This window comes from Pithys albifrons, chromosome 1 (genome assembly GCF_047495875.1).
Source record: "Pithys albifrons albifrons isolate INPA30051 chromosome 1, PitAlb_v1, whole genome shotgun sequence".
Classification (NCBI taxonomy): Eukaryota; Metazoa; Chordata; class Aves; order Passeriformes; family Thamnophilidae; genus Pithys; species Pithys albifrons.
Window position 1 is genome coordinate 23,182,408 of NC_092458.1, and position 19,437 is coordinate 23,201,844.

At 43.3% G+C, this 19,437-nt stretch overlaps 2 protein-coding genes across 3 annotated transcripts in view; one reads left to right on the top strand and one right to left on the bottom strand.

Moving 5' to 3' along the window:
* The window catches only part of TBC1D8 (TBC1 domain family member 8), a 50,295-nt gene extending 37,604 nt beyond the window's left edge, over positions 1–12,691 (top strand). For both annotated transcript variants that reach the window (XM_071580165.1, XM_071580255.1), the window contains exons 11-20: positions 663–780; positions 4,953–5,238; positions 5,693–5,822; positions 6,121–6,219; positions 6,750–6,818; positions 8,156–8,396; positions 9,598–9,663; positions 10,252–10,341; positions 10,505–10,605; positions 11,727–12,691. In XM_071580165.1, coding sequence (XP_071436266.1) covers positions 663–780; positions 4,953–5,238; positions 5,693–5,822; positions 6,121–6,219; positions 6,750–6,818; positions 8,156–8,396; positions 9,598–9,663; positions 10,252–10,341; positions 10,505–10,605; positions 11,727–12,185 — 1,659 coding nt within the window. In that variant the 3' untranslated portion in view covers positions 12,186–12,691. The remainder of the gene's footprint in view (positions 1–662; positions 781–4,952; positions 5,239–5,692; positions 5,823–6,120; positions 6,220–6,749; positions 6,819–8,155; positions 8,397–9,597; positions 9,664–10,251; positions 10,342–10,504; positions 10,606–11,726) is intronic.
* A 550-nt stretch (positions 12,692–13,241) lies between these two features.
* Positions 13,242–18,365, bottom strand: RPL31 (ribosomal protein L31). The gene is made up of 5 exons (XM_071580388.1): positions 18,287–18,365; positions 17,579–17,695; positions 15,934–16,059; positions 13,807–13,919; positions 13,242–13,313 (listed from the first exon to the last, which is right to left on the bottom strand). The coding sequence occupies exons 2-5, from the start codon at positions 17,683–17,685 to the stop codon at positions 13,282–13,284; spliced, it is 378 nt and encodes a 125-aa protein (XP_071436489.1). The 5' UTR covers positions 17,686–17,695; positions 18,287–18,365; the 3' UTR covers positions 13,242–13,281.
* Positions 18,366–19,437: the final 1,072 nt, after the last annotated feature.

A 19,437-nucleotide genomic window follows, 5' to 3' on the forward strand; every position in this document is an offset into this window, starting at 1 on the left:
GTGTCCTTCTAGTTAGGGAAAATGGATAATTTTAGATGTCATTTAGCCTTAACAAAATGCTCTGCCTTTACAAAAATATTCCTTCAGCATTTTGCAAACTGCATTTGGAGTTACAGGAGGTTCAAAAGTGCGTTTCTTGCACTTGGAGACAGTGCAGAGCAAATTGGCCTGGCAAAGATGAGTCATATAGTGCGCTGGGGCAGAGGCTTAATGAACCTTTCTGCCACTGTCTTCCAAAACTGATGATAAAAGATGAAAGTACTTTGTCCAGCTGGCCAGCTAAAATAATAACTTTAACTTCTGTGCAGCTCCCTGAATTCTAACATCAGACCAGTCCTGATCCAGGAAGCAGGGGGTTGAAAGGAGCCTCAAAACATCTTACACTCACTGTCAGTTACCTGCTTTGTACTCCAGTACTGTGCTTTTCTCCATTGTTTCCTATTGCTTTTATGAAAAACAGTATACATAAGCTTGAAAAACTTGATATGTCTTTGGGTTGCAATCATGTATTTGATGCCTATTGTCTCTTTTTCTTGGTTTTTTTTTTGATGTTTACATCATATTGGACTACTTTTCTTTCTACAAAAATAGCCACAATTAAGGTTTTGTCAGTAGGATTTGCTGTCACTTAAAAATTCCATTTTGTTCTTTGCCCATGTCAGTCTATGAATATTTTGACCTCCGTGTTGCTGTTGTATGCCAAAGAGGAAGAAGCCTTTTGGCTGCTGGTTGCTGTGTGTGAGCGAATGCTGCCAGATTACTTCAACCACCGAGTGATAGGTGAGTTCACGTCTGCCTTCTTGCAAGCTGGGAAAGGGCAGCCGAATGGCACAGGAGTGAGTAAAATGCTGAAGGTCTGCTGAGGTCCAGACCCCACAGATGAAGTGGTCCATCTCCTTGTGTAGTGTGCAGGGACAGCAGTTCCAGTTGAGGTTGGTTTTGCAAGATCTAAAAATATATGCTCAACTTTACAGTTTGTCTTTTTCTTTCCTGTTGATCCAGAGGCAGTGACACTTTTGCCTGTTAGGTAAAAATAGAAGAGCTTACACGTCTTGGTTAGGAGTGTTTAGTGATAGAGTTTTGAGCTGTTTAAGCTGAACCTAGGAAAGATCTGCTAGAGCAGCTATTTGTGATCTGACCTGTCTGAATTGCCTGGCTGCTGGAGCAATGCAGGCTTGCATCTGAATTAGCCGTTTGTAATGAGAGCTGATACAAAACTCTCTGAATGTGAGATGGTAGATTTAAGAAGCCCAGTCACTCTGCAGTGTGTGCCCGTGCACTGCCTGTCCTGTGTCTCCTGTTCTTTGCAGTGCAACTATTTTTAAAACTGTTGTGCAAACATGAGCTTACAGCACAGGAAGAGAGAAGCTAAGCAGCTTCACAAAGTAAGTGCTGGTATACACACAAGAAGAGTATTTGTTCTTTGCAGTCAATTCCTCCCCTTGCAGAAATGTTCGGTAGGTTTTTCCTCTTTAATGCTAACCTTAGTCCTTAGCTGCAGCATCTGCTGTTACACCATCACTGTGGCAAAGGGAGGGATCAGGGTCACTTGTGAGGAGATGGGGATAGAAGGAAATTCCTGGCAGTAGTGGTTCTGGGAGGTAGGAATGGTCTGGGCACTCTCACACTGCCAGGGGAGGGGAAGAAGACATCTGAGAAGATTTCCAGTCTTTTCCTTGAAGGATGGAATTGTCGTACCTCCCTCCTGATACCGTCATGCTGCAGTTACTGTCTTATCACTGAACTGACTGGAAGTAAGTTAAAACAGAGTTATTCCAAAGTTATTTGGAAGCTTAGGATGTTTTGTGGTGCTTTGAATGCCACTGGTATTTTCAGCTAGTGAACTGAGTATTGCAACTGTCCCATTTGTCAGAATTTTTGTTCTTGTCTCCAAACATGACTTTAAACTGCTATTTCGATGACTGACTTCCATGTTTGTCTGTCTCCTTCCTAGATTAAAAGAGAAAAGCTTTATTTGTCCTTGTGCATTTCTAGATATTATCAGTGTGCTTTGGGTTCCTGATAACTTTGATGCTTGCTGCATTATTGCCTCTAAGCAAGCATTCTCCACACCCAAACTAATGAGTTGTCCCACTTGGCCAGCCATATGGCTGCCTCAAGTTGTACTTGATTTCGGGTTTGTGTCTTGCCTGTCACTTGCCATGATTGCGGCCTATATTATTTCTGTGCCAAGAGTCCTGGTTGTCCTGTCTCTGTTTTCCTGTCCTCTGTACTCCATAGAAAGAGTGCTGTGGCTCTGGAACATGTACTGCCCTGGCTCACCACAGTGCAAAGAGCCAGGAGCTTCAGTTTCTCCTGCTCCCCCTATCTGAATGGCAGAGGTCTAGTTTTGCACCATTGTTGCTCCACTGAGCAGTTACCTCTGCAGTGTTGGTTTAGTCTACAACTTAACATGTCCAAATCAGTGCTACTGATCTTCTCCACCCTGCCCCGCCTCTGGTTCATCTTGCTTGAGTTAGTGTGTTCTTGGCTTCGCATTTCAGTTGACCTTCATTTTGATTTGCAACCAGCCCTTGTCTAAACTTTGTACTGTTTCTTCCTGCACAGCACTTCCAAGACCCAACTTTTCCTCTTTGTCTGCACTGCCAACACTGTTGTCCAAATTTTGATCTCGCTGTAACTTTGATGATCTCTGACCTTGCTACCCGTCCCTGCGCTTTTCCTTTTCAGTGTCAGCCAGTGCTCTCTACAGTCAGCGTAGCTACTGAATTAATGACCTTGGTTATAACAGGCCTTCTTATGGCCGTCTTTTCTTTAAGACTTTAAAAATCTTTATTTATTTGTGTGCTTGTTTATTTCTTTATTTAAAATGATTTGCTTTTGAAATTGCTTAGGCAATTCAGTCTTACTTTTTACTTGCATCACATGACTGTCTCCCTTCTTCACCCTTGTCAGCTGTGGCCACTCTGTCCTTTCACAAGCTTTTTCATGATTTCACTGCTTGCAAACGGGAAAGACCTGCAGGCAGAGCTCCTCCTTCAGGAATTCCCTCCATCCTACTCCTCTCTGCAATGCATGGAGAAAATTGTAAGCAGGTAGCTGCAAGATAGAAACAAGTTATACTTGGGTCAAGAGTAATGGCAAGGGATCATGCATATTCTATTCTCATGTTCCCATGACTTTTCCATCCGCTGCATAAACCAGCAGGCCATCTTTCCCTGCTTTATCTGTTAGACTGTCATCATCTTGATACTGGAACTATTGAAACACTGAAAACCTTATTTCATTTCTCTGATTTGCCCTTTCGGTCCAGGAGGTGTCATTTAGCTTGCATCTTGGGTCATCATTTTTTAAATGGATGCCCTGGCATTTTCCTACCTCGTCATGGTCTCATGCTGTAATACATCAGAGATTCAGTTGCTCAGATTTCATGATTTCTGGAAGCCTAATGAAAAGGTGGACAAAGTCCCTCTGAGTACATGTGCTTGACTTTCACCTATGATATCAACACTTACTATAAAAAGATCTGTGAAAGATTTAGGCAGCATTGCACGTTCCTTTTAAACACCCACTTTTGCCAGTGCCGTTTCTGAGCCTGGAATGATCTTTTTTTATGTGTCTGCCTCTCTGTCTCTGGCTTACTTCAAAAACCTCTACAATTAGCTCAATTTTTTGGGTCTCTGTTAACCGTGGCTATTAAATTGTTTGCATTAAGATTATTAAAAAAAACCCAAATGAAAATTGCCCTCTGTTGAGTAACCCAGTCTATTTTCTTCTCTGTTTTCCTTACCCTTCTTGTTTATGACCATCTTACGTGAGAAGGCTTTCTCTTCAAAGCACCGTGCTTGATGTGTTTCTCAAAAGCTCTTTACATGTCCCTGGGCACTAGTTTTTGATTTGTGGTGCTGTAATGTTTGTTCAGTTACCAGCAGAAGCTTTTTGTGGCTTGATGTGGAAAGTTCTAAGACAGAGAAATGTCATAGCTGGGTTTTTTTTCCTGTGATTTGGATGCCAAGCCAAAAGATGCTGGCCCTCTGCCACAAATTGTCCAGCTTATATTCTGCTTTTGAACAACAGAAGTTTTGAGTGCTAGTGCTATGTGTTTCAGAAATTTCATAGCAATTAAAATTGTCTCTTAATATTAGCAGAATATGGCCTATGATGAAAGGAAAGACAAAATAATTGAAAAGCTAACTGCATTTTGTACTCAGGAATATTTTTAACTTGTAGTGTCTTCGGTTAAAGCCCTGATGTGGCAGATCTGGTTTGCAGACACAGGCCACTTTAGTGATAAGAAACTATTGATTCTACAACAGCTGCTGACAAAGCAGAACTGAACTTGTAGCTTAAGCAGAGCGCAGATCTGTTCTTTTGGAAAGACTGGTTGGGACAGTTAGGAAAGCTTTTATCTGGGCATTGTAGAAACCCTTTGTTCTTTATATATAGATATGTATGCCTGTAAGTATATATCTGTGCATGTATTTGTGTGTAAATATTTTTTTTTCTGCTGAGTGTGTGTAGCCATATCTGGATGTCCATCTTGCATTTCCTCACTTAGAATGAAAGTTTTACTGCCCATTTGCTTGAGTACATACACTGGAGAGGAATGTGTACTGTCTTATTTTCGCTGCATAGATCCCGAGTCAAACAGTAAAATGTTTTAAGATTGCTTTTGCTAGCACTTAATTATTATGTGCTCTTGTAGCCAAAAACAACAGCTGCTGCTATTACTATGTCATTGCACCCTAAAGGCACTTAGGAGAATCAACACTCTTTTTGCAAAAAGTTGTACAGTGAGGATTATGGACATGAGGGTTGAGCTGAGATCACAGCAGCAGGATAATGGGATTTTCTTTGAAGATGCATGTGTATCTTGTCAGTTTAAATTTTAAGAAACTCTTGCTATTGATAGTCAACAGAGATGGTTACCTTCAAAGAGTATTTTTTCCTCCGTCAGTTCTGGCTAATAATGTTTTTTTTGTGACTTGCAGGTGCTCAGGTAGACCAATCAGTGTTTGAAGAGCTTATCAAAGAGCAACTTCCAGAGCTGGCTGAACATATGAAGGATCTGACAGCCTTAGCTTCCATCTCTCTTTCCTGGTTCCTTACCCTTTTCCTCAGTATCATGCCCCTGGAAAGTGCTGTGAATGTTGTGGACTGCTTTTTCTATGATGGCATCAAGGCCATTTTCCAGCTAGGCTTGGCCATACTGGAGGCCAATGCCGTGGATCTGTGTAACAGCAAGGATGATGGGCAGGCCCTGATGATCCTGAGCAGGTATGGCCATGCAGGAGTGCTCCTTTCATCTGGGCACCAGCAGGACCCTCCATGTTGCCTTGCTGCTGTTGCTGCTTTCACAGTGTCTGCCTTAAACAATGGGCTTTGTACATGGGACGAGATGTCCTGTGAAATTTCCTGGCAGTGCCGAGACATGCATCAACTGCGTCAATGTGCAATATTTACTGCTGCTCTCGTGCCTTCCCTAGAGTGATGGGCTTCCTGCTCCAGACTTCAAGGAGACAGAAGTTTTCTTCCTTGGGCAGCATTTAGTCATTTGGCTGGCTTGCTGTTCCTCGGATGAGTAATCACAAAGCCGTTTTTGAAAAGCCTAGCTTGCCCAAAACTCAGTTTATTTCTAAGTCTGAGATATAAGATCTGTTTGCTTATTTGAATTGAGAAGAGCATAGTGCAGTGTGATCTGTGCTCTTATATATTTATTTCTACTCTTCAGGTTTCTAGAGCATGTCAAAAATGAGGAAAGCCCTCTTCCACCTATTGGTAATCACCATGCGTTCTTCAGCGATGACCAGGAAGCCTCTCCAGTGACTGAAATAGCAAACCTGATTCATGACTCCTATGAGGTAAAATACTGCTCTGAATCTACTGGTCAGTTAAGTTAGAATTTTAAAGAAGAAACAGGTTAAGTTCAACATGGATGCTTTGGAAGTTAATATATGTTTACAGATTCCTTACCTAAAGTGTTCAAATGCGCAAGACTAGGTGTAGTATGAAACACCTACACTGAGAGATCAATTAGAGGCTGGATATGCTTTGTATTCAAGGTCTCACTGTACTTCAAAAGCTGTATTTACAGTAAATCAAAAATACAAATATCATTAAGTACTACACAAATAATAAACTTCTGTTCCTCTCGTCTAGAAATTTGGAGATCACTCTGTGGCACAGATAGAGCACATGCGCTACAAACACCGAATCCGTGTCCTGCAGAGCCACGAAGATACAACCAAGCAAAATGTGGTGAGTAGAGTATTATTTTGACTGTGCCTCTCTGGAGGCACACTGGTTTACTTTTTTAAAAAGGTTCCACCAGGTCTTGAAACAAGGAAGAATCATTACTGTCCTTGGAAAAAGTTCTTTCCTGAGATGATTTTTCTTTTTCAGCCATGTGCATTATTTTCTAGGGTGGCTTTACAGTTAAAAAAACTGCAGGACCATCCAGCCCAGTCCCTTGTCTCTGACCATGACTGGCCCTGGGCATGCCTCGGGAAGAGTGTTAAGAAGAGACAAAGCACAATGTGATGCCTTCCCAGCCTCCTGTGACCTGTAGCTTTGGGACTTCCCGTCTTTGTTTATGATAGCCCTTGAGGGATTTCTCTTTTCATGGATCTGTCCAACTGGTGAATCTAAAGAAGAGGGAAATATTGCAAAGATTTGTCAGTGCTGCAGTTTTCAGCTGTACATAAGTGCAGCCCCTGTGGGGCTCGTGGTCCTGCCCGTGTCAGTGATGAGTAAAGACTGTCACTAACATGATTTTCTTTCTTTTTAAGCTTAGAGTTGTCATCCCAGATGTTTCAATTCTTCCTGAAGATTTAGAGGAATTATATGACTTGTTCAAGGTTGGTCTTCCTGAAATGCAGGGGGTGCACCTATTTGAGGTTTCTTTGGGTGTAACTTCCAGCTGTTGCTTTGCAGTGCTGCCCTGGACTTTGTGTTCTCTGCCTGGGTGGGGCTGTTTGGATGGGATCGTGCCATTTTGTTCTTTCCATGGTTGTGCAGTTGTTAAAGAGGAATAGTAAAGCACTGATCCTTCAGAGGAGAGCTGCTCCAGTTTCCTTTCTAACTTGCTGCTTGGAAATGGTCCCTGACAAGTTAGTTTCTGGGAACTTTCACATGCAGAATAAATTAAATAATATGTAGCTCTGCTCCCTGAGAGCTTGGCAGTGCTTTTAAGTTCTGCTCTCCTAATGCTGCTTAAAAGCAGACTCTCTTTTCCATAGTGGAACTCCCCCCTGCCCTGCAAAAGGTGTCCTTGCCGTTTGTTCCTAATTTCTAATATTTTTTATTTCTTTTGTTTTAGAACTAAAGGCAGTTTCTACTTCAGTTCCCTTCTGTTAAACTGTTATTTGACAAAACTTGTAGTAAAGTTATTTTGAAGAGGGACATCTATATTTATACAACTATACTGGATTTAGAGATCAAAGCTTGTAATTACTGCCCTTAATGGACCATTTCTTTTATATACTGTCCATAGCCATAAATACTGAGAATATGACTGTAGTATGTTGTTAGTGTTACACAGCTTTGTCACTAAGAGCAGCTGTATCCTCCTTCCATTAGTGGTTTTAAGATGATGCTACTGGAGCTTATTCTTCAGTGCTTCCCTCCTGCTACTTGCTGCTGGTTTTGAGCTTTAACTGGCTCACGCTCCCCTTTTTCATTTCTTGGTGGCAGTTCCTTTTTCATTATTTCCCTTGCTTCCCCAGGGACAGCTTGCTTTGTTAGGACTCTTTGTTTTGCCTGTCCCTAAGGGAAGACTGTGAAGTACAGTATCCAAATGGAGAGGTCTGAGAGAGAATAAATGAGCAGGTCAAGCCCATGTAACACTTACTCTGTGTTTTCTCCGACCCTCTGTACCTTTGGCTGGTTAGGAACATCCTGGGCCAGATGTGGCTGATAGAATTTCAGGAGGCTACAGCAAATTTATTCCAACAATCTGCAGTGTCTCCCTTCAACTTTTTTAATTATCCATTACAAATTGTGAGAGTTGTTGGCTGCTCTGATTAAAGATTTGCTTTTTCAACCAAAAATGGTCTTGGTATCAGTATGACACCTTGTGCATAGAGAATCTTGAGCATTTGACAGCATAGTTTGATGTTTGACTTTTTTACTTCTGGTGGTGCTCTCTGATCCTGCGCATTGCAATAACCCCTCTCTGGTCTCTGATTTCTCCTAGAGGGAACATTTAATAAGGTGTTACTGGGAGATGACGAGCCCAGTGGCCGAGAGACATGACCCCAGCCGGCCGTACGCCGAGCAGTACCGCATCGATGCCCAGCAGTTCGCCAACCTGTACAGGCTGGTGTCGCCCTGGACCTGCGGGGAGCACACTGAGGTCCTCGCCCAAAGGACCTTCCGGCTCCTGGATGAGAACATGGACAGGCTCATCGAATTCAAGGGGCTGGCCAGCTGCTTAGGTATCAGCTCACCTGCAGGGTGAAGGTGGGCAGGGCAGGCGGTGGCATGTGGGAGAGATGTAAATGTTAAAATCCAATAGGACTGGCAGGGGAGGATGGTTTCTTAGGACTTGTCATTATCCTCATCAGTGACCTTTAGTGGGTTTTTTTGTGTTCCAATCATCCAAAGTCAATTTGATTTAAAAGACAGCCTAAGGACATGATTGAATATTGTATGAAAATATTTGATATCTCAGACAATAGTAATTTTAATAAATCCTGGATGAATTAAAATTATACTTGGGTCTGGATGAAATGCTAGGAAGTCCTCTCTACCTGATTGCTGCTCTCAATATACCTTTGAAATCTCAGTATACCTCTTTCTAACAAGTCTTGATCTTACATGTTGACAGCAACCAGAACAAAAAAATATCTGGCCAGCAGGCTCTGAGGGCTGTGCTAGGGTTGGGCTCGAGGCCACCAGCTGTCCTAATGAGATGAGGCTGCCTGTCCCAAAATCTGTATGAAGAGAAAGTGCTGTATGTCAACTGTTGCCTGACCTCAGGTGGAAAAAACTGAATCAACATTCAAAGCTTCAGTAAAAATTTGTGAATTTTTATTCTTGCCACTTAAGATTTTTAGAATTTTTTATGTGAACCCTAAGGCACCCTGTATTGTATTATATTCTTACTTGATTTTGATTCTTAGAGGGATGCAACTAAAAAAAGTTCTTTACAGTGTTTCAGTGCATTTGAACATTTAGAATCTCATTTTTCATGGTCATTGACAGTGTGAATTATATTACATGTGAAATAGTTATCTCCTTTGGGCTTACTCTATAGAACAGCAGTAAGAGCTGAAGGGGAGAAATACTAAGAATATGATGTCCCCAAAATTTTCTGTCTCTTGTAGTCCTGTTTATCTGTGGCAGTAAACAGCCTTTGCTAGATTCCCTGAGGTCCTCCTTGCTACTTTTAAACAATGCTGAAGCTCCATGGGGTTAGGTACTCCTAATCTATTTTACAAGAACAAAAGACCAGAACAGATGGCTGTCACCTGCTGTTCCTCATTGACAGGCACAACCTAAAGTAATACACTGGCCATATGTTTATTGTCCATGTAAGCCATTATCCTCTGTGCACAGAAAGATCCTTGATTTATTTTAAACTGTGGAAGTAAATGCTCTGGTTCACTTCCTTCTTGTTCTTTTTTTTCCTTGCAGATGTTATGTATAATGGAGAAATGAATGAAAAGATAAAGTTACTGTATAAGCTGCATATCCCACCAGGTAAGAAATCTGAAAGGGAAGGAATACCTGTTTCCAAAACAAATCTCTTGCTTTTGAGAAAAAGCAGCTTAACAAAGAACTCCATCTTTCTTCCTTCCAACTGGGAGCATTATAGGATGTGTATTTGTAGTTACACTCACCACGTTTTACAAATTACTCCAGTCAAACCTTTTTGGATGATATTCATAGATTATGTCAAAGCTCATACATCTGCTGCATTCAGAGATCTTCTGCAGCTAATTACATGGTTACTTCCAGACAAAATGTGAACTGAAATAACATTTTTGAATGGCTCATATAGTAGAGATTTCCTTGTCATATCCTGATGCAGTTTTGCTCAGATGACAAAATTCTGTGGTAGTTCCTCCATGCAGTTTTTAATTAAATGTGCAATTCTTGGCAAACTTCCAACTGCAGCACCAGCCTTACTTACACAAACATAATTTTACACTATGATTCAATGAGGTACTTAAAAGTGTTCAAAAATGTATTTGCTTAATTATTTTGCTTTTAGTCAAGTATGTAAATTCTAGAAACATAACCATCATGCAGAATTCAAAGGATTACATTTGTCACTTTTTTTGATAGCTCTCACAGAAAATGAGCGAGACAGCCAGTCACCATTAAAGAATCCTTTGCTGTCAACATCAAGACCATTAGTCATTGGAAAATCAAATGGTATGTCCAAAATGTTTCTCTAATGTGTGTGCATACGAGATAACCAACTTTCCACTTGTGCTCCCTACTGTGTTATCTCTGCTCTCTGGGGTTTATTTTGAAATGTACATTTACTCCAGTGACTTGGAAATTAATTCTTCTTTTTATGTCTGCTTCAAAAAAGGTGATGCAGTAGATTACCAGAAACAGTTGAAGCAGATGCTGAAGGATCTAGCCAAAGAAAAAGATACTAAAACTGAAAAAGAGTTGCCAAAAATGAGCCAGGTATGTACCTTGGAGGCTGTAGTCTGTTTTTAAAGATGTGTACACAAAATGAAATGACTAAATACAACAGTTAGGCTCTTTTTGAGAAAGTGTGACTTCAGCCTGAACTTAAGAGTCAGTCCTTCAGGCTCCTCTAATCCAGGGAGCATGTGTTTCCAGCAGCTCCCTCTGCTCAGACTGGCTGGTGAATAGAATTTCATTTACCCTCACCTGCAGCTGAACAGGCAAGCAAACATGCTTATGCAGGCTGGAAAAAGCCCTCCTCCCAGGCCCAAGATTTCCTGAGAATGCATATGGCTGTTTTCATTTCCATACCTCCTCTGCTCCAAACCAGTCATTCCTTAGTCCACCACCAACTGGGACTTGCCCTGTCGTAGCCAAACACTGACTAAAAGTGCATGAAGTAAGATAGCTGAAGGTTGTCCTCCCTAAAGCCAGTAGCTTTCTGTATGTTGTTAAAGAAATCTACTGTAGGGAAAACAGTCCCATGCTAGTAAAAGAAATGTGCAAAGTGCAAAGGAAGATGGGATTACACAACCAGAATTTCTTCTGTGCTGGTGTTGCTACATAAAGTTTTAAATGGGTGGCACATAAAGGCATCACTTCACTGAAAGCTCACAAATTTCCCAATGGGATATGGAAACATCATCTCTTAACCTAATAATCACCTGTGATGAGCAAAGGACTGGGCAGGGAAGATGTCTGGATCTTGCTAGAAGGAACAAAAAGGTCTGGAAAAATTGGAAACGGAAGTTGCTTGCAGGCCAGTTGATGGCAACTTTGGTTGTAACTCTGCTTAACAGGCACCAGTAAGGGACCATCCCTTGCCTTGTATCTCACTTGCCCTTTGGTCATCTGGGCAGGTCCTCATCTCCTTCATCAAGGCATCAAAATACTTCACTGCTCTGTTCCCTGTTTGATTTCAGCACAAGGTTTCCTAGCACCAGTGGGGGTTGAAATCCCTTCACTGGCATTTTTTTAAAAGCAGGCAGAAGTTATAAGTGAGCATATAATAAATGTACACAGCATTCTGCCTGCCTTTGCAGAACTCGCCTGACTCCTGCAGTGATCCAGGACATGGCTGTTCAGTAGTTTTGATGCTGGTTTTTCATCCTTTACAGAGGGAGTTCATTCAGTTCTGCAAAACGCTGTACAGCATGTTTCATGAAGATCCAGAGGAGAATGATTTGTATCAAGCCATTGCCACTGTGACCACCCTGTTACTTCAGATTGGAGAAGTAGGACAAAGAAGCATCAGCCTGGGGAGTGGATCAGACGAGTTCACTGAGGACTTACAGCCCGAGGCCTCTGCTTCAGACCAGGATTCTGTTTTTACTTACACTGTGAAGACACCTCACAAAGACTCTCAACCTTCACCTGTGACTGAAGGGGACTGGACTGTCTCTTTTGAACATATTTTAGCATCCCTCTTGACTGAACAATCATTAGTTAACTTCTTTGAAAAACCCTTAGAACTGAAACCAAAACTTGAGAACGCAAAGCTAAATCAATATAGTCTCAAAACAAATGGACTGAGCTGCTCATCACGGAATGAACATGCAAAATCAAACACACAGTAGCAGCAAACATGTAAAAACTGAAATGCACTGAAATTATGCCAAAGCACATACTGTAAAAGGCTTTCACTTAGCAGTGGAATTCTGATAAACAATTTGTTGGTCTGTGGTTTTCAGTTTAAGAGCTTTAAAAGCTAAAGGTGTGTAGGTTTGGTTTGTGCCATTGATTTATGATGTTCTTGTTTTGAATGTAAAAGGAAACATCTGTCTACAGTGTGAAGACACTGAAGCCCTCTTCCGCACTGGGAGTGCAGAGGCTGGCTCCAGTTGTCCTTTTTACTTTTTTTTTTTAAAACGGGAAAACACTTCTCATCTGCTGTCTGCAGTTTGTTTGGGTTGCCTTTTTGCACTAATACTGAAAACTGTTTCAATGCTGGTAATTGAAACTATTTTAATATATTTGATTGTATTCCAATTTGTATGTCTTGCTGAAATGTTAAATGTACATGGACTGCTTCCGATGTTGGTCTGTAAAAACATGCACTTTTCAATAAATCCTTTTTGTACAAGGCTGGCATTGACAGTATTTATTAGTTTAGGGAAGGCAAATGCCTTTAGTCTCTACTTCATTAAACAAATTCCCAGCCAGTGAGGCCAGCATGATCACAACTATTTCACAAGTCAGAACCAGGTTTCCATGTAGCACACAGACCTGCTTTGGGAGAACCCTACTGAGTCTGCCTAGGAGGCAAAGCAGGGTCTAAATACAGGGAATTTACATAATCCACAAGAGATTACATATATGAAATATATGAGCCATCAGTTTTGGTTGGGTTTTTGTTTTTAAACAAATTTAGCCTTACCTTAAAATACCTGTATAGTGACTTTATTCCCCTAGAAACAAAACCACTAGGACTTTGCCACCCACAAAAACATTTGCATCTCCTTCTTATTCCATTCACATGTAACAGAAGTACAGCATCTTTAATTATGAAAATTACATCATTATGTACAAGTCCAATGAAAGCAAGACACTTTAAGATGTCGATACCTGTCCAACTCAATGTTTCACAGCTGAGAGCTTGAAGAGACTGGACAATAAAAACAACAAATTAGGAATAAACTTTCTTTTTATCCTTTTATTGTAATGAAAATCAGTTTAATTTTCATCCACATTGACTGTCTGTAGACCTGCAAAACAAGAAATTGTATCACCACTTGTTACTAGGACAGTTTCCTTTAAGTATATGGAACTCTTCACAAGAAAATGCACCCGTTTCAAAGCTAGTTTGCTGATCTACTTCTGGAAGAGCAAACTATATAAGCAAGCATTTCTCCAAATTTTACAATAAATCACTGGGGCTTTTTTTATTTGCAGAATTGATTCTTATATGACAAACAGAAAGGGCTCAACCTGCCTGAGCTTTTGACATCACGGGACAGGCTTTATATGGGAAAACAAACCTTAAAACTATCCTAACAGCTATGGTCAGTGTTTTTAGATCTCTCAAAATTTATATGATTATTTCACCAAATTCTGTACTTTTTTAAATGAGTATCAGGCAAGCTAGCCAGTTTGAGCCCTTCAGCATGCTGTTCATCTGAACTTTGCACTGCAGGAGGAGCTTCTCTGATACTTGTTCAGAGAAACACGGAGTGAGAGATGACATGCAACATTCATTACCTTTGAATGTTGTGACTGGTACATAGGTAACCAGAGTGTACAGTTTGTTTGGTGAGTCTTCATCCTCATTGCGCTTTCTGGACAAACGTACACGTATACGGTAAGGAACGTTCCTAAAATGAAGAAAACAGGTTAATTTTTAGTAAATTATGTGAACTGTGAATTCATAGAGAAGTTCTTGGTTCCATGATTACTAGTCCCCTCTCTCCCCAAATTCTTAAACTATGCCTGTTTGTGCAAAGACATGATGAGTCAATTCTGTCTCTATCTCACCCTCGTAGCAAGAGAAAAACCCTGTACCTCAAGAGGAGCTTTTTAGGGGCTTTTGTTTAGATCTACTGAAGTGATCAGGTAGGATTGAAGTGAGCCTTCATTAAGACCAATCAATAGTTCAGTAGGAGCATAAAGTCAGAAGTGCATCATCTCTCCAATACTGATCCAGGAAATTGTCACTTCGTGATCAGCTGTGATCATCATGAGTGTGAACATCATGAACATGATCAGCAAGCAGCTGTTACTAACAAGCATTTCTTACTACAACAGAAAGTAGTGAGGAACCCCCAACAATTTGCTCTGAGAGCCCAAGGCCCCTGTCCAGAGTCGGAGCACTGCCCAATCTGTATGCCAGTCATGGAAATTCTAGTGAGCATCAGACCTGAGCCAAAATCTTACTTATAGGCACACAACTGATCAACATTTCTTCCTCACCAAGCCCATGCAATCACAACTAAATTGCATAGATCATTTTGTTTCTAATAGGCAAGACACACCTTAGTGTCCGCCCCTAATAATGCCCAAAATATGCTGCTGAGGGAAGGAAGAACATTTTTTTCTCCACAGTTTTTCAAATGCACTCAAGGTTTTGGGAAACTCCTGTTCACAGTACTTTGCTTCACAGAGCATGTGGAGGAACTTCCTCCTTACTGTACCTTCTCAAGAGCATACTTACTAAACTGGATGCACACAGTAATTAAAAGACAGGAACTTGCTTTGCTTTACTCCCATCTTGACACTAAGTAAAATGCTTTTTTCACTACTTTATGTAGATCACCATCATACAAGCTAACAGTGATTTTAGCCACTCCTGATCCTCCCAGAAGACGACATTTTCCTTTGTGTACTTATGTACTTTAACTAGTAAAAACTCCAAGCTCACACTGGAAAGACAGATGTGGTGACTCCTTGCTGCACAGACTGCACTGCCGACAGGTAATACAAGGCAGTCTGGGTTAGCAGCCTCACTACAAAGCTCTGAAGTTAAACTGCCTCCTGCTTCCACTGCTACTGCTTTACTGCGTATGAACTGAACAGTATAACAGAAGGACAGAGAGCCCCTGCTCACAGAACCCAGTAACTTAGTCCCATCTTCCCACTCTGATTTGAAGGAAGGGTCAGCCACACAATGCCAGGTAAAGCATTGTAAATGTGTCATAGGCTAGACTTAAGAACCCAATTCCAAGAAGATCTGGTTTAAAACCATGTGTATCCAGTGCATCACTCAAAACAGTTAACCTTTCATTATGGTTTAAGAAGTTCCACTCCTCACAGTTCTTTTGGACCATCTTCACATATGTAAAATGGGCTGCATCTGTAGCAGCGATTTAATGGAAATTGTAGCTTTTGACCCCCAAACAACTTCTCATTTGTACTTTCAAATATTAATGGCGTGGTTTAAAACACACCTTATCTCCTCATGTAGCATTTATCAATTCAGTAGGCTTCAAAACCTAATCCTGTTCAGACACACCACACAAAGCCCAAGCAGGTAGGCTGGGACTGCAGGTATCAAAGGCTGCAAAAAGTATCTGCTGTGCTAAGGGTCAGGGTACCACAGCATTACAAACCCCAATCCTTTCTCTTCCTCCACTCCCAAACCTGCATTCCTTCTTTCTTTTGCTTTATTCTTATTAGAGGGAGAAGGAAGCTCTTTTAATCCCAGAGTTCATGAAAGTTTTGCTACAAATACACAGGGAGAGCTGACCAGAACACAGAGCTGACAGAAAGAGTAGCTTGGCATGTACCCTGTAAGAAAAAAGCATCTGCAAAGAAAACACAAACACTGCAAGGATAGCAATGTTTGTATCCCAAGTCCTTCCACACCCAATAAGGAAAGCTGCAGAAACCCACCTTATTCCTTTAGTCCAGACTGCCTTGTTCAATCTGGTGTCAATGCGAACATCAGGAGTACCCATCTCCTTCATCGCAAATTTACGGATCTCCTTGAGGGCACGTGGTGCTCGTTTCTTGAAGCCCCTGGGACAAACACAAGAAACATTTCTGTAACTTCAGGACACTGCCAGTATTCAGTGTTGCACATTGCAGCACTCATGCACTGACACTCTATGAACATACAACCCACATAATTGTGTTTAACAGCAGAGAAACAGCTGCATCATAGCATGACTGGACCCTTACCCTGGTAGGCAGCTGCTAACCTTGTGCCTAATAGAAACCATGTATACCTAGGTAGAATAACTTCAGTAAAATTTTGCAAACCCAAAATCTCCTGAGTCTTAAGCCTTCAGTGTTCATGTCAACATGTCTGAGTATTGCAACATTACTGAAGAGGTCAGAGGTTTCACAGACACTCTGCATAGAAGGCCTATGAGAAAAGCAGCGCAACAATAGTAATACAAACTTGACAGAATCGTATCAGTATCGAAATAAACTGTAGAAGAAAACTGATGTTATTCTGAATAACACCTTCTGCTGTACTGTACTTGATGTTTACTTTCTTTCACGGTAGCAGGACTGCACCAATACCGCCATCAGAACCGGGTTTTGCACAAGTGTAGCTTGTCTCAGTACTGAACACTCACTCCAGAGCCACGAAGTCAGAGCCACACTGTGCCTGTTTGCCTCACAGTGACATGGAGCTGTCAGCAGTGCCTGAGGTCCACAGTGAGTTATATGTAGTATTATTTACATACTGCTGTTGATACTTTGTGCTATAAATGGGAAGTGAGTGCATGATTGCAAGTGAGACAAGCATTGAACAAAAAGAATCTCAGCCCTAGCACACACCATGCACAAAATGGGGATAACCCAAAAAGCAAAGTAGGTAGTGGGATCATCAGCATTAGAACAGATTCAACTGCCAGTCAACAGGCAAGGCCAAAACATGTTACTGCCATTTAAAGAATACCACTGCCTCCTGCTCTCACCCATGGTTTTACAATACTTCACTGCCTCATTTCTCTCCAAGTTAACTCTGGCCATTGCATGAACTGTTCTGATCTGGATTGTGTCTTCCATGTGACTGCAGCCATACACAGAATGAAAGGGTGACAGGGTTTCCTCTCAAGCACTTCACTACTGCAGTTTTACAACGTTCAGCATTTTGCCAGGTAAGAAGCTGTTCTAAACACAACAAATATCCTTTAACTCATATCATACCCCAATTTACATCTCACACGATTTTGTGACAAGAATGAAGCCAATAACTTGATTCTAGCAATATTTAATTTCTAAAACTTACTCAGTGGGTTAAACTTTAAACATCTGCTTGGGAAAGAATGACGACCTCTGCATGGAAGTAAATAGATCTCACTTCAAATTAAAATTCCACAACACTCAATCACATAAACGTGCCTGTTCCTGAAAGCCACATGCAAAGTGTGGGGCTGTTCAAGTACAGAACTGCTTTCTCAGATACAACCGAGGCACAAGGGACCACAAACAACACCCGCTATGGACAGTCCTTCTCTGCCTTTTAAAACCTCTCGAAGCCGCTTCCAAATGCCACTTAACATAAGGGATAATGACAACTTACACGCCATGGATCCGCTTGTGAATGTTGATGGTGTATTCCCTAGTTACCACCTCGTTGATGGCGGAGCGCCCCTTCTTCTTCTCGCTGCCTTTCTTTGCAGGAGCCATCTGAGCAACTCTGAAAAACATCCGCGCACGTCAAACTCAGACACAACTTCCCTCGGGACTTTTCCCACTCCCTTCCCTCCCGTCCCCAGCCCCTTACAAACCATAAAACTGCCACATTCGGAAATTTAAACCTAAACTTAATTAACTCCCGGGGTCGCACCACTCGCAGGCTTCACGCAGCAACTTTCCAAATGCTGTACGTCCACCTGCCCGAGAGGAGCAGGAAGCACACCCGAGGCTCCGGCTGCCTCACATGCAGGCTGGGCTCCCGGCCCGCCCCGTCCCGACCGGGCCCTCCTTGCTCAGGGCCCGCGGCAGGCGCAGCCCGGCCCGGAATGCACATCGCGGTTCCAGAGCCGCTCATTCCAGGCACTGACAGCACGGCCCGTTTCTCCCGCGGGCCTCCCCGGGCCTAGAGCAGGCGGGGAGCGAAGGAGATGGGCCCCATTCCCGCCGAACGCGGGCCCACCGGGAGGTCCCACCCGCTGCCCCCCGTGCCGGGCCTCCCCCCGCGCAGGGCCAGGCCCGGGCCCCGCGAGCGGCGGGGTCTGCGGGGCGGATGGAGGCGGATTCGGCGGGACGAGCCCCGGGCCACACTCACCCTGCCCGGGCCCAGGCCGGAAAGGAGCGCGCGCGGCACTCCGGGAAACAGGAGCCCTTCCGGGAGCAGGGAGGGAGCCCACTGCGCCTGCGCAGGGCGGGGCGGCCTGGGCGGGGGATGAGTGTGATGGCAACGGAGTGTGTGTGACAGCTGTGTGTGCCTGTACCGGGGTGTGTGTGACACCTGTGTGTGCCTGTACCGGGGTGCGTGTGACACCTGTGTGTGATGGCACCAGAATGTGTTACACCTGTGTGTGCCTGTACCGGGGTGTGTGTGACACCTGTGTGTGCCTGTACCGGGGTGCGTGTGACACCTGTGTGTGCCTGTACCGGGGTGTGTGTGACACCTGTGTGTGATGGCACCAGAGTGTGTGTTACACCTGTGTGTGCCTGTACCGGGGTGCGTGTGACACCTGTGTGTGCCTGTACCGTGGTGCGTGTTACACCTGTGTGTGCCTGTACCGGGGCGCGTGTGACACCTGTGTGTGCCTGTACCGTGGTGCGTGTGACACCTGTGTGTGCCTGTACCGCGGTGCGTGTGACACCTGTGCGTGCCTGTACCGGGGTGCGTGTGACACCTGTGTGTGCCTGTACCGGGGTGCGTGTGACACCTGTGTGTGCCTGTACCGGGGTGCGTGTGACACCTGTGTGTGCCTGTACCGGGTGTGTGTTACACCTGTGGGTGCCTGTACCGGGTGTGTGTTACACCTGTGTGTGATGGCACCAGAGTGTGTGTTACACCTGTGTGTGCCTGTACCAGTGTTGGATCTGAGTGTGCCTGTACTGGAGTGTGTGTTAGACCTGTGTGTGATTGTGATTGTTACCGGTGTGTGTGTTACACCTGTGTGTGATGGTACTGGGTGTGTGTTACACCTGAGTTTGCCTGTACCGGGATGTTGGATCTGTACGTGTACCTGTACCGGAGTGTTCAGTGCCCACCCGCCCCCTCTTTAGGGTCTCTCTGTGAGTTGGTGAGGTGTATGGTGGGCTCAGGTTGGTGCAGTTGTGCTTCTAGCAAACATTTTGCCTCCTTCAGATCTGGAGCTCCTGTTCCCGAGACACAAACAAGGCATCCCAGTGTGGGGCAGCAGCCTCCTGGAACCACTCCACCTGGTCACCTGCCTGGAAAAGCAGCCCGAGCTGAGGGATTAT